Consider the following 15,652-nt stretch of genomic DNA (forward strand, 5'->3'; position numbering starts at 1 on the left):
GAAATGGAAGTAAAAAAATGCTCAGAACTACAGAACTAATACAATTAGCCATTATAATATTAGTATTACTAAGGCATACTCTAATTTTAATAGCCTTCAGTTGCCTTTGTTTTCAGAAATATAAACCAGAAAATAAAACCTACTTGCCATACCTTTATGTTACATACTCACTCTCTTTCACAAATTGTTGATAATTCTCTCTGATGTTTGCTATTACATCATTTATAACCAATCAGAAGAAAACATTTGAATTTATCAAATTATGTTAAACACTACCTTGTTTTCAGTAAATATATCTAGTTATTTTGCTTGCACGTTCAAAATTATCATCACTGGGTTCTGATTGAGGAACTAAGGGAATTATTTTAAATCACTTATGCCTTAGTTAGAAAGCCAATTAAATTATAATATTTATAGGATGTTGTTTGCTTTATGTATGTTGTTATTTTGTATTATTAAGGCCATATATGGAATAAATAATGATTATCTGTTTACTAGCATCATCATTATAAAACAATAGGCTTAAGTTTCATCAGTAGACCAATACCAAAAAAAATGATGCCAAATGTAAGTACTAAATTTCTTGTTTTTATAAATATACTTTTATTTATTCTTATAAAAGTAACTGAAATATAAAATTAAAGAATTGTTAGGTTAGATGACAAAACATTTCCACAAGGAATAACTTGTGTTTATGTAATTGAATACCATAAGCTACTAACTTGTCATGATTTACTGCTTGTATTTGCAAGATTATTAGTTAAACACAATTCAAAAAGCAAAAAAAAGTGTTTAAAACTTATGCAAACAGTTGTTAACTGTTTAGAATAAATAATTGTAATTTTCTGTTACACTTCGTAGTCATTCTAGAAAGATAAATGGGAATTTAGATTTCTTTTTATTTTCATTGGTTGGGTTGGTTAATTTGCCCAGAAATCCATATAATGTTAAGGTAAAGAAAATAACTGATACAAATAGAAATATTTACTGAAAAAAAAAACACCTCAATTTGTGAAGGAGGTTTAGAAGTTAGGCTAATGAAATTTGTAAACTGTAAGATGAAAAACCAGAGAGCATATGATCTGAACAGTACAATTACATTGTACTCAGACTAGTCAGATTTTGAGTTGCATTCAGGTTACATATATATATTCCATATAAATCTTTAGCTAAAATACTTATTTAAAAAATCTGATTTTTTATGTGTAGAAGACTTGTGATGTTTACTAAAAGTTTGCCAAACTTTGTGAAGATACATTGTATAACCTGATGGTTGCAAGATATATCAGAATAACTGGGCCTGTATTGAGAGAATTAAATGGTGGGTACCTGTAAGACAAGTGTCAAATGCATACAGTTGCTTGTGTAATGTGTACTTGATAATATATTTTTGAGTCACTTGTCATGTTTATCTGTCACAAGAATAAGCTTAAAAATTTCCCTACTTCATTTGAACAGTAATCCTTTAGGTTTGTGGTTGAATATTTCCTACACAGTACTTTAACTCATTTCTGTGTCTTCATGCACCTGGCAGTGAGTTCATTTATTAACGTTTCTGATCACAAAGAAAGTTTTCCTAGATGTGTTACTGTTCCCTGCTGTGAGTGCAGTAAACTACAAACTTAGATTGATCTGAAAAGCAGTTTTTATTATTTTTATTGGCTACATTGTTAGTTTGTTACAGAAACTACAGCCTTGTGAATACTTTGGCTTAATAGTTGCACAAAAGTTTTATAAACTTTTAGGCTTGGTCTGATCCTATCTGGAATAAAATTAAAATATATTTCTGTTTTTTATAAATATATATTTCCCAGAACCAGCTATGCATAATACTTGATGTGTGTGTTTTAATGTTTTTTTCCATATTTGATTATTATATGGACAATCTTGGATTTATTACACACTTTAACAGTGATAAAAATTTGTCGTTGTACCAGACTTTCAGCTAGTAGAAGACTTACTACTTTCTTCTATAACAGGAAGTAATTCAAGAAATTTCCAATTTTTTTGTAGTTGAAAGGAAATTGTCACTGACTGAAGCCCCCTCAGCAGTACAATGGTATGTCTCCAGACTTACAATCTGAAATTCTGTGTTTCTATACCTGTGGTGGGCTGAGCACAGATAGCCCATTGTGCTAACTTATAAAAATAGCCAATCATGGCATGATAGTTAGGACACTTGACTCTCAGTCTGCAGGTCACAGGTTTCAATCCCCATCCTACAAAACCTGCTTACCCTTTCAACCATATGGGCATTATAATGTAACATTCAATTCCACTATTTGTTGTTGAAGAGTATCCCAAGAGCTGGAGGTCAGTGGTGATGACCAGGGACAACCAGTGTAGATAGCTCTTGTGTAGCTTTGTGCAAAATGCATAACAAATAAAATTAAAAAAAATCAAATTACTTGTCTGAAAATATGACAGACTATTATTATTATTAAACTATGTTGAGGCTGTTTATTACAAAGTGCATAGTGTATTTCATAAGGTTTTGCTGAGAATGTCATTATTAAGCCTGTTTTTACATACAAAAAGCTGGTTGTTGGAAAAGCATACAGGTGTCTTGAACCAGCAAGTTGAATTGTTTTAAAAGCATTCACATGATGATATATACTTCTTACCTAAAGGGTTGTCAGGCTTAAGTATGAATGAAATATTGCATTGTTTCATCATAATACAGGACTTCAAGTTGCACAGACAATGGTTTAATTTACATGAGACTTTCAGCACAGCTATCAAAATAGTACTTGTAACTGTCTAATGGTTATTAGCTGAATGTTAGGTTAATATCATTTTAGTGAATGAAAAGTATGTGTGGGTTAATAACACAAGCAGTAAGAAGCCTAAACCTCAAAATGTCAGCTGATATCCTTTTTTTGTTTTTTTATGTGACTGATTGTTAGATTACATAACATACAAATTATTTCATATGTATTCATATTTTAAAAGCAGTAAACGTGTGGTTAACCATTCCCGTGTTATATGTATTTATGCTATTTTTAATACAATTTTGGCTTATTAAATGGCCCTTTTTTTACACAGTTACGATGGTCTGGTATTTTACACTTATAAGTTAAGCATTTGTGAAAACTCCTGATGTTCAAGCCATCTTATTTGTTAATGTAAAAGGATTGGTTTATAAATTGTGTAATCCCAATTATGTTACACATATATCACTGTTTTCACTTATATTAATGTTTTTCGACATGTTAGTTATAATTGGTTAATTCACATTGTACAGTTAACTGTTGTAATGAAGTTTCTGGCTTTTGAACACTGAACATTTTTCATCATATTACACAAAATTACTGAATTAGATTTTACGGACAAGTATTAACAGTTAATTAAATATGTAAGTAACTGTGTTTTATAAAGTAATTGTTTCTTTTTTAAAACTAAAATAACTTATGTGTGGGTAGAACCACTATACGAGAAACCATTACAATGAATTGGTAAAAATGGCATGTAAAGATTATTTCCTGTTGTATGATGATGTTGAAAAAAAAAGTAAAAATACATGGTATTTCACAAATTCAGTAAAATTTAGTACCTTATATCCTGAGTAACAGTAAAATGAAGAAATAAAAACTATTTTATATGTGTTTTTATGACTTTAAATTGGCAGATCAATCTGCTAAGGGATGATTTTGTTTTTGTCATTTGAAATATAATTATTTTTGTACTAACTAGACTAAGATAAAAAATTTATACATGTAGTTCATACAGCATAAATAGCAGTACTTTTCTTTTGTCCTCTTTATTATTTGTTATTTGCAGGAGGAACAGGTTATCAAAATGAACTTTTGGATACTTTAATGTAACACTTTACCTTGTTTTACAAATTTCATGTTTATTTTGTAGAAGAGACAGTTACATGAAGCTTTAGTCCTGCTAATGTGTGATAATTTCATTCATTTTAAGTAGTTTAACAATTTTCAGATAAATTTAAGTTAAAATTAAGCTGAAATACAAAATGAATGTTAAATATGTTAAAGGTGAACTGGACAATGTAAAATGATTATGCACAGTTGAACAAGAAAATGACCGAATATAAATTTTAATATATTTAAAATTAACAAAAAAGTCTGTGAGTCATACACTAACTAACAGTAAAGATTTTAATTAACATGTATTTGATTTTTTGTCTGTAAATAGCCCTCTTAGGTCTAAATTTGAAATATATTGGACTTCAAGTGATTTACTTTGGGCTTGAACTATTTTGCATTAGCAACTAAATAACTTCCTGAAGTTAGGTTTGAAATATTTTAAACAATGTAAGTAATTTGCTGTGAGTTAATTCTAACACACAACATTCCACCACAACTTTATATTTGCACACGACATAGCAATTTATGTACATAATTTCATTTATTGATCAAAGTTACACATTTTGTGCATAGAAAATACTGAAACTTTCTCGACAAAATAACATGGCATTATAAAAGGCAGATGATCTAAAGTTAATTTTGTAAAATTGTTTTGAATCTAAAGAATCTAACACTGATTCTTTCTCCCCCTTTTATTTTTTTTTTTACATAGATGTGTATTAAAACTTGAGGAGCAGCATGTCGGTGAAGGTTACGGTGAATCAAAACAGACAGCAAAACGTGCAGCAGCAAAAGATGCACTTCAAAACTTAAGGAATATTTCCTATACAGTGAAGGTAATATTTTAAGAGTTATTACAAGCTTGCTTGTTTGTTTTTTCTCGTCCCATATATACAAACCTTTTGGTGTAATTTTCCTGTCACTGCATCCACTTACTAAGACGTACTCTTTTGTTAAACAGTAAATTTATAAACTTATAAGGCAAAAATCTTGTATTTGATTCCTTTTGGTGGGCAGAGAGAGAGAGGCTGCCGTGAAGCTTTGTGCTAGAAATACAAAATAGAGACTAACATGTCTTGGGATGGTATATGTCCTTTTTTTATCACTAATCCTTGATTAATTTTAACAAAAAACATTGTTTTGAATTAGCTCTCATGCTACAGGCAGGTCAAAGTGCACATATCATGAGTTTTTAAGAGTTACTTTCAAAATTAAATTATAAATACTTTATTATCATGGTATAATAAACTTGGCATTAACATTTATTTAATAAATGAAGCATTAATATTATATGAGTTTTAAGTTCTTAATTTTATAAAGAAATATTTTCAAATTTCTCATTCTCCTCTACTGTGAGAATTGTAATATTTGTTCTCTAGGTCTTCCTTATTCTCTGCTCCCTGCTAGTACAGTGGTAAGTCTATGGATTTACAATGCTAAAATCAGGGGTTCGATTCCACTCAGTGGGCTCAGCAGATAGCTCGATGTAGCTTTGCTATAAGGAAACACACACATTCCTTATTCTCTAAATAATTTTCACACTACTGAAAAGTACAGAATTTAATGTAAATTACTTTTTATAATGTAATTATTATTCAGGTAAGACATAATTTTATAGCTTTGAATGTTATTTTGTGAGGGGAAGGTAAAATATCCTATTGGAATTTTTAATTGATGTCTGTGTAAACAAACTATCCTAAATTAGTGCTGCAAATTATCATAACTCACCACTAGACTTTCACCCCTTGCTTCTACCCATCTATCTATAAATGATAATGCAGCAACTCTCCACCAATAGGAGTGCAACACAACATCCATCCTAACCAGTGCCTCCTCCTCATTTGGACTCATTAATCTCTTCAAAATTGGTCAGAAGTCATACATCACATATCACTGGAAATGGAGAGGCTGGGTGGGAAGTGTGAGAGGGGATACATTTAGGAAAATGTTGAGAGCAAAGAGTATATCTGAAGCAGATGTGGTGCAGTCTCCTACTAAAGTTTGATCTTTTCTTTTTTGGTTCCACACCTCATGGCCTGTCTTTGGGTGCTTCCAAAAGGAAGATAATTTTTTTTCACCAGTCCTCCATCAATTCAATGTGGAAGTCTACCTATTTTGTGAGTGGAATTAAGATATCGTATTGAAATTTAACATTTACTGGAACTGAAAATGTATTACTGATAGATACTCACCCCTTTTCACTATAAGTGATATATGATGTAGAACTTCTGACCAATTTTGAAGTGATTAACAAGTGCAAATGTGGGGAGGTCACTGGTTATAATAGGGGTTGTGTTGCACTCCTGTCGTTGAAGAACTGCTGCATAAATATTGGGAGGTGGAAGGCTAGTGGTAAACTTTGAAATTTTTTGCCGATAGAAAGCAGTACTGTTCAAAAAACTATTTTGTGAGGGGAGATAAGTATCTGTCAAATACATTTTCAGTTTAGGAAAATGTTCATCTCACACCCACCTGCCACATCCTCTTTTCACAAGTTTCCAATAGTTTGTTCTGATGTATAATGCTATATTATTTTTAACCAACAGAAAGCCAGACTTGTAATCTATAAAATGACATATTATATTACACTGTTTTCTGAACAGAAACGTTTCTATTTCCCTTCTTGCTCAAACAGTATTTCCATAGAAAAGAAATTGACCAGCTTAGCTGTATTTTTAACATCTTTTCTCACATAGTTAAAAAGCCAAAAAAATTGTGGTAGTTATAGGCCATTAGATGCTTTTTATGGTATTAACTAGTTGCATAATATAATTAAGTAAAAAATATTTAGAAGAGTAGTTCTATTAGCATAGAAAAGTAAGGTTAACTTTCATCAGCAATTAACAGAAAAAAGAAAAAAAAAGTCTGAGAAGTATTTTTTTTATTTTTCTATGTATTATTTATTATTACAAAAGTTACTTAAATGTAAAAATTAGAAACTTATAAGGATAAAATAGGTAAGTTAAAGAAAATAATAATAATAATTTGTGAGATATGTTCCCCAATAGTTCGTGCATTGTGTAATATGATAGGGATAAAGTGAGCTACACATTCAGTGAATGATTTACAACTTGTAGTGAAATTATTATTTAAATATGGTTTAAAGTTCAAAAAAGTTTAAGTAGGAACAGAAACATACTATTATGAGCTTTAAGTTACTTGGGATAAACAAATGTAGTTTTCTGTTGCAATTGGAAGTCATTCTAGAGAGAGGAAAATGGTAGTGTAGATATTGTCATATGTTTTATGGTGGTTACTAAGCCGGTCAAATTTACCAACCATATATAGAGTTAAGGAAAGGAAAATAACATATAAAGTAAAATGTTTTGCTCGAATAAAAGCGTTAAATTTATTTAGGTTATAAAGACTGTGCAAATGGAATTTGAGATTTTTTAGATGTTGAAAAGTATTTTTAATTTTAACTTAAAAAAATCACTTTGTACTTGAAGCAGTCAACCTTTTGAACTCTATATATTCATAAAGACATATTGTGTAAAAATGCTATATTTAAAATCCTGTTTTGTTTTTTGCCTACAAAAGATGTAATGTGTACTCAAAGCTTGTGAAATTTAATGAAGCTACACTAAACATATGTGAAGTTATAGTATGGAAATTAAAGATCAACTTGGAGTCACAAACTCAGCTGAATTAACCAAATCCACAGAGTTAAAGAAAGCAAGATAGGTTATGGTATGCAAGTACACCATGCAGTTTCTTTCTCCTTATTTTAATGTAGTAGTTTTCAAAAATTTTAATTTGTTCTAAATGTCTTTAGTGTGTTGTCAAGAAAGTCCAAATTGATTTAATTGTCACTACTTTTGTTATTCAATGAAGATAACACGTGTTCTGACCATAGGGATTTTGGGTGTAATGCTACATGCTGAGCAGAAATGTTGATGGCCAATAAATACTCTCTAGTGGTACTTTAGATTATGTCTTGAGGTTAGTTTTCTTATTGTTTGAGTAATAATGGCCAGTAGCATCAGTAACATGCACTTTTAATTACTGTATTAACTATTGTTTACAGTCAATACAGAAAGATAATTTAGTTAAGTGATAATAAAACTGAATGAAGAAGAAGAGGACACTAAAAATCATTTGAAAATAACATTTTCTTTATAAAATTTACTGTAAACTATTTTCATTCATTTTCAAAATTAGTTCAGTGTAATATTAATCTCAACAACAAATAAATTGCTAGTAGAAAATTTCTAGTCAGTTAGAGGCTTATTAGTGTTAACAGTTATGCTGTCTACATTTTGGCTCATTAAAATGAAGAAAAAAAGTAAAGTAAGACTTACTTCAGTTATTTATAATTTTAATTTGAAGCTCATAATTTTATACTAGCTATGAAATTAGCATAAAGTTCAAATATTTAATAAACTACATATTTTACAGAGTGTTTGGAAAGTCACTGTGCACTTATATATTTATTAACAGACAAAACTGCACAGTGACTTTCCAAACACCCTGTATTAAATAATGATAAGAAAGAACATTCTTCATCTACTCATGGCTGTCTGTTGTGTATGTAAACAAGTAATTAAAATTAGTACCAGTGAAATGGTTTAAACATTTATTTGTAACCCATTAAATTAGAATTTATGTATTAACTTGCAATAATTTTATGTTAATGACATTTAAAGCTATAAAAAAAAAACATTTTATTGAAAGGTGAAACAGTTGGTTGCTGATGGAGGCCAGATAATATCCAAGGAAGAGGTGGGTGAAGGAGTAACATCGTCAGTTACAGATAACTTAGAAGTGATACCTGATTCCAATATAGGATTTAAGCTTTTGCAGATGATGGGTTGGAAAGGTGGTGGAGTTGGAAAGGAAGGAAACAAAGGAATAGTTGAACCTGTGAAGTTTGTATTTTATTTATACTTCTGTCTGTAAATTATCTTGAATCATTTTCTTTAACACTTTCAATAATAAGTTTTAATAAAATAAAAGTTGAATTACCTTAATAATATCACTTGTTAAAGAAATTACTCTCATTGGGTCCTTGCCTAATTTTATTTATAGGAATGCTAATCTTAATAGTACATTACTCAATTCAGGGTAAATCAGTTTTCGGTGTTGTAATTATTGAAAAGATATATACTTCTGTTAATTTATAATGTCAGTGACATCTTTGACTTCAGTATGATATATAAAATAACTGTCAGGTGACTGGTTAAATTATCCTACTTGCACATTTCAGTGATATACTAAAGTGAAGAAAACATATCTTCTCATTTAGCTGTTTGAAGAACAGAAAATTGTATAAAAAGGTCTAGATTAGTAGTGTATTATGCCAGGACCCCAGTAAAGACATATGGACATCTTGTAGTAGGTGATAATATAACACATGATATCAATTCACTTTCAGACCACAAATATATTCATCAAAAAACCCATTGATGACTCTGAAAATGACTGCTATCTAATAGTATGAGCTTGACACAACTGACACCACCAGCTTCCCAACCAAGTCAATAATTTAGAAAAGCAACACACAAATGATAAAGAACAAGCTTTATGAGATTGTTTTATGTTTTAAATCTGTGGTTCTTAAACATTTTTGGCTCAGATACCATTCTTGTGTAATTTTTTTTTTAATTACAAACCCAGGCCTAATTTTAAAAAATAAAAAAAGGTAATCTGGTAACAAAAATTCACATTTTTACACTTACCTATTAATGCAAAGGATGCAATTGTTTTTGGTTTTTTTTCTGGCATGACTGAAGAATATGTGGTACCATTTTTGTTAATTTTAATGGAAGAAAATACTGATGAGTGCTATGTATCATAATTTATCTGGGACGAGTCTACATTTATTATGTTACGTATGTTATGTATTATGATTTCAAACAGCTGGAAATTTTAATTTTAATTTAAAAGTTAATTGAATGTCAATATGTATTAAGTATATGATATTTACCAACAAGATTGATACACATTATTTTCTTTCTTAACACAAATATATTTTAATATACAAATAACAATACAGTTTATAATAATGGTTTATATACAACCATTTTATGAACTTACAGACAGTACTGACTCTCATATCCATTTTAGAACTGAATATTTTATCGACAATCCAGATCAGTGATGAGCAAATTGATTCTGAATTGATACTGCTACATCTTGCTTAAGCTAACTGGTGTGGTTGGCCTAATACCTCTTATAAGCTGACTTCTAAACAAGATAATTGACATCCTCGTAGAAATACTAATTAATGTTCATTGTTAATTTACTGAGTTTGAATAGTTAACATTCAAAATCTATAAAAATTCCTGGTCAAATTCTGTAGTTTTTCAATTAATGAGTGTTAATCACAATTATAGCTTTTGAGGCTTATAGTATACTGACCTTTGCTGACAAAAAATAATAATTTGTCTTTTGGAACATTGATTTATTTAGTTTAAGATGAGATTCCCAAAGGTCCAAAAATGTGCTAGCATTTTTATAAAACAAATATTGTTCATTCTTGCTCTTGAAAATCTTATACAAATTTATAGACCAGGCAGGACTTGTGCAGTACACATTGAACAATATATGTTACATGCATCTAGGTATTAAAATAAAGGGTTAACAGTAACTCTGTTACACAAGTCTATGTAAGTAGAGGATAAGTCTATACGTGAGGAGAGTAATGTGAATATGTAAGTTGGAAAGCTCAAATAGGACTTATTACAAATTTTATGATTTTTTTTATATTAATTTTCTCATGCATCATCATTGTCACAAAACACCATTTTTATAGTCGTAACAAGAAAATATGAATTGGTTAACTGATGTTCAGGTGAATAACCTTCTCACAAATGAGTGACATAAAAGATGTACGCAACTAGAGGAGGGGTGGGTAATACTTTTTGCAGGTAGGGGGGTACTCTGCTTATTTTGGTAAATCAGAGGAGGCTGCACATTTCTACTATATTAACTAAGTTACTTTAACATTGATTGTATAAAGACTCCATTACATTCTTTCCAAAATTGCTGGAGTCATGGTGAGCAAGACAGAAATGTTAGATGGGCAGGATCAGGTCTTCAGGCTATATTTTGTCTACCTCTGATCTAGAGCATGGCTGGATTTGGATCAATTGCTAACTTCATGAAAGACAGGCAAGCTTATTATGGGGATGACATACTGGTTTGGTCATGTTACAGTATTATCCACTACACTAATATTCATATTCTGTGGCATGGTTCAGTGAATGTCATGCAGTATAGTCTTGTAAATATTAGTGTTGCTATATGCACATGCAGTTGGTTAGATCTTTCTTCTAATGTAGTATATATAACGTGTGCCCTCACAAACGGGTTGTACTATACCTGTATTTAACACATACAAAGATCTGTAAAGAAGCATGGAAATACATAATTCATCTCCAAAGAGTATTGATTAACTGAAAGAAAAAGTGGGCCATATAATCAAAGAAGCTCAGTTATGCTATATAGGTGTATGTCATGTATTGGTGTCTGAGGTGATCAAACTCCTTAGTGTCAAACATTTTCTAGTTACTGACACCATTTTTGAATAAAAATGAACTCCATGATGTTATTGACATTATTTAGTTCTGGTATTCATATTTTTCAGAGTTATAAAAATAGAAAATATTGATTATTCATTAATTTGTTTTGAGCAGTGTATTTCATCTTAACATTGAACATTTTTCCTGCACTGAAAATGTCAATGCCTCTTGTAGTTTCCACAACCTAACCTTTTAAATATGTTGGGAATTTGAAGTTATCTTTTGTTTTAAAGATGAAAACACTCATACTTGCTATATATCTATATGATCATAAAATCACTTAAACTATTTGCCTTCATTATCAAATACAGAAATAATTGTTAGTGAATGAAGTCAGACACATACATTAAAATCTCAACCAAATAAAAATTCAAAATAATTTTCATTCTATTTGAATCGGACTGGTCGACTTCAAATAAATTGTCATATCTTGCAATTTCACATTAAAACATCATATCCAAACCCAAAACAGTATTTCTTTAACATTTCAAATAGAATTTATAAACCAAGCACCAATTATCAAAGTTGAATATGTAAACAATACGGTTGCTTTAAAATATATTTAGTAAGATAAGAACTGTTTGTGTGAGCTCTGTGAAAGAAAATTTTACCATAGACTTATCAGAAATTCTTGTATTTCCTTTGTAGTGTAAAAGATGTATATAAAAGAGAAGGACTTGGCTATTCAGGAGAAAGACAGATCACAAAGGAATTTAATTCCAAAATAAAAGAAATACTTACAAACTATAAAACATCTGCCTCTTTCTTTGATCTTCCATTTTCTCCAGAGTTCAACAAAGAAGAACGGAAAGAAATTCATAGGTTTGGTTTCATATTTTATCTTCATTTTTAACTTATCTGCAAATAATTTAAGCTACAAATAAACACTAAAATAATAATTTTTTTAACTTGGTTACCTAGAAATTCTATTTCAAGTTGTGATATTTTCTAAAAAATTGTATTAAAAAATTATAGTTTTTGTTTCTGTACAAGCATCTTCTATTCTAGTAAGTTAATAACTTATTATCATTATCGTCTTTTGTTTTCATAATTTTAAAACTTCATATGAGTATATTATTCACTTTACTTAGAAATTTGTGCATAGGTTTATTTGTAAGATATCTTCTAATATACATCATTAAAATCAGTTGTCTATATACATAGAAAAATATTTGAATATGCTACATTAGTACAAAAAGAATGAATTTTGAGATGTATTAAGACAAATGTAATTTTGTGTTTAGAATTGCTGACAAACTTAATCTGAAAAGCATCAGTCGAGGAGGACAGGGATCTGGGAGGTATCTTGTTATCAGCCATCGATTTAATCCACAGCAACTGCTGCAACATCTTTTGGAGTTGGGAGGATCTACTGATAAATATGAACTAATTCCTCCAGCAAAAAACTAAATCTTTATCATGGAACCATTTGTTGTTCAGCAAAAAATGAATTATACGACTGTTTTTAAATTACAGAAGTTTTCTTTATCAATATGTAACCATCTTTAGCCTGTAAAATAAATGATTAGAAAAATATTCCTCGGAAAAGTTGTATCAAGAATTCTATCCTACTGTGCAGAGAAACAATCATTTTTCTAAACTATATTTGTAACATTTCAATTTAAATGTTAGCTAGAAGGTGCATAACATTAATGTATGCCTAGGGTTGTGCATCTCAACCTTTTTGATACTAGGGACTGACTTGGTTGCCTTTTTAAACTATCAGGGTATAGTGAAAAACTATTACAATTTACATGTAAATATTATGTTAGTTTTTTTGTTTATTTTTGTGAAATCCCAGAAAGGCAGTTATTATAATAATCTGGCACTGGTTCATGGATTGGTGTTTGAAAAACACTGGCCTATAATGCTCTAGATGACACAAAAAAAAATCTAGTAATTTTTTCAAATATCTAAAATTGATATATCAGATATAAATACAATGGGCTGTTCAGTTAGTAAGCTAGCAGTGATTCAGTGAAGCATTGAGTAGTTTTGTATTTTTAGTTTGTAGAGTACCAGTCATTCAATTAAGTAATTACTTTTTGTTAAGTATTGGGATCGGTTTAGCTATACTGTATATTGTTACTCAGTCTATCAGTCATGAGATTGTACAAGGTCTGGCAGTACTTTAACTTGTCTTGAAGAATTCACATACTCACAAGGATTCATATCCATATCTGCAACTCCAGTTCTACCCAGCACTATATGGATGCTGGAACATTTTTGTGAAGCACTTGCAGTTATCAACTTTCTCAAAAAAAAAAAAAAAGTTGCAGTTTGATTTTGTTGGAAGAGGATCCCCAAATTTTCAGTGCAAATGGTTATAATACAGTATTAGGCTTGTTGAAATTGTTTATCTGCTACACATAGTGATATAGTAATGACATAAATAAGGGGAAATAATTATTTTTATTAAATCAAAACGAAACAAACAAAATGACTCTTTAGAAAGGATCTAACAGCAAATGAGGAAATAAACATTTTCCTTGTGGTAGTCTTCGTGCTGATATATTTCTGTTAGTTTAGTATTTATGTATTGATATCTGGGTATATTTTGGAAATAATCAGTGCATCTATCAAAGTTTTAGTTAGAACCTATACTTGGACACCTTTATTTATTTTGTTGTCCACTACAGAACATGATATATGGTTACTTACTCCACGTGGCAGCTGTATTGCAGCCATCTTGAATTTATTAAACGAGTAAGAAGTTATTTTCTTGTTAGTGTTGCCATTGGTTTCCTTCACCTCCAAAATCATTGTGCTATCTGTACTAAAGCTTGAGTTGTGGCTATTTAACCCTCTCAGCAGCTATCTTGGTGGTCATCTTTAATTTCTTTTTTTTTGCTGGCCCCAAAATGTATACCCTGATTTGTACGAATCTCATATGATATATGAAAAGTAATTATTCGAACATAAAAATGTCCACAAGCCCTCCGTCAGTCTTAGACCTATATATTCAGCATGTTGATTGATTTGCTACTACTACTGGAAATACTAGTACCAAAGTGATTTAAACGCGTTTTTACGTGTGTGCTCGTGAATACACGATTTATTGAGTTTATGCATAGGTGGTTTCTTTTTTTTTTATATGCTTTGTTATCCAAATGCATAATTTGTCTGTATTAGAACGACACTTTTTCTATTCAAGAACATCTAACATTGTTCGTTAATTTGTGTACGAGTCTTTCATATCTTGCGATGTTATTTTACCACTGTCTCAAAAAATAACACACCTTGAGGCATAGTTGTTTTTTTCTGTTATCAGTTGTATTCATAATAGGCAGGTAGAAAAATTTACCGTCTAATCTGAGTAATCCGCCCCCTGATTATACCTTTTATTTTTTTTAAGAGTACATAAAAAATTATAACTAAATAAAAATACTATCTTCGTGTATCAATTTGTTGCATCTCAATATCGTATCTTTATAAGAAAATTCATAAAATTACTTTATGATCTATTTAATCACATTGCAATGGGTAACACGTTACATTCTAAACCAAAATATGGAAAAGACCAAAATCGACAAAATATTAAGCACGAGAATCCTAAAAAAAAATTACAGCATTACGGCATTAGTTTTTAAATTATTTGTACAGTTAAAACATGGACCCGGCATGGCCAAATGCGTTAAGACGTGCGACTCGTAATCTGAGGGTCGCGGGTTCGCATCCACGTCGCGCCAAATATGCTCGCCCTCCCAGCCGTGGGGGCGTTATAATGTGACGGTCAATCCCACTATTCGTTGGTAAAAGAGTAGCCCAAGAATTGGGGTTGGTGGTGATGACTAGCTGTCTTCCCTCTAGTCTTACACTTCTAAATTAGGGTCGGCTAGCACAGATAGCCCTCGAGTAGCTTTGTGCGAAATTCCAAAACAAACAGTTAAAACATAAGACCTAAAATATATGCCTACTTATTTGTATAACTAACTAAACACAATATGCTAAAACTATACTACTTACATTAATTAGAATGCATTGTTTCAACTCCTCTATTCCCTCGACAATAACGATATTTTAGGTAATAAACCAATTAGAAAAAAAAAGGCCCGAAAGAAATACGACCCAAAACAAGGGTTTTTACCGCCTACAGGTTTCACACTGTCTTTGTATGGCAATGTTTTAATATCTTGTGTATTTAAAGTTTCATCATCTGGGATTTATTATGCAAAAAGAGTGTATAATTGTATACAAGGTGCAATGTAAAAGTAACATCGTTCCTCCTTTATTACGATTAAAAGTGATCACGTCTTATACTCGAATGTGTATTATCATGAAGTAGACTGAGAATGTATC

The 15,652-nt window shown here is 30.4% G+C and overlaps 1 protein-coding gene across 3 annotated transcripts in view; it reads left to right on the top strand.

Annotated features, from left to right (window-relative positions):
* Positions 1 to 12,887, top strand: part of LOC143225258 (uncharacterized) — a 42,960-nt gene extending 30,073 nt beyond the window's left edge. For all 3 annotated transcript variants that reach the window (XM_076454338.1, XM_076454341.1, XM_076454340.1), the window contains exons 5-8: positions 4,543 to 4,666; positions 8,505 to 8,698; positions 12,002 to 12,175; positions 12,598 to 12,887. In XM_076454338.1, coding sequence (XP_076310453.1) covers positions 4,543 to 4,666; positions 8,505 to 8,698; positions 12,002 to 12,175; positions 12,598 to 12,763 — 658 coding nt within the window. In that variant the 3' untranslated portion in view covers positions 12,764 to 12,887. The remainder of the gene's footprint in view (positions 1 to 4,542; positions 4,667 to 8,504; positions 8,699 to 12,001; positions 12,176 to 12,597) is intronic.
* The last annotated feature ends 2,765 nt before the right edge of the window (positions 12,888 to 15,652 follow it).

This window comes from Tachypleus tridentatus, chromosome 9 (genome assembly GCF_004210375.1).
Source record: "Tachypleus tridentatus isolate NWPU-2018 chromosome 9, ASM421037v1, whole genome shotgun sequence".
NCBI classification, from domain to species: Eukaryota; Metazoa; Arthropoda; class Merostomata; order Xiphosura; family Limulidae; genus Tachypleus; species Tachypleus tridentatus.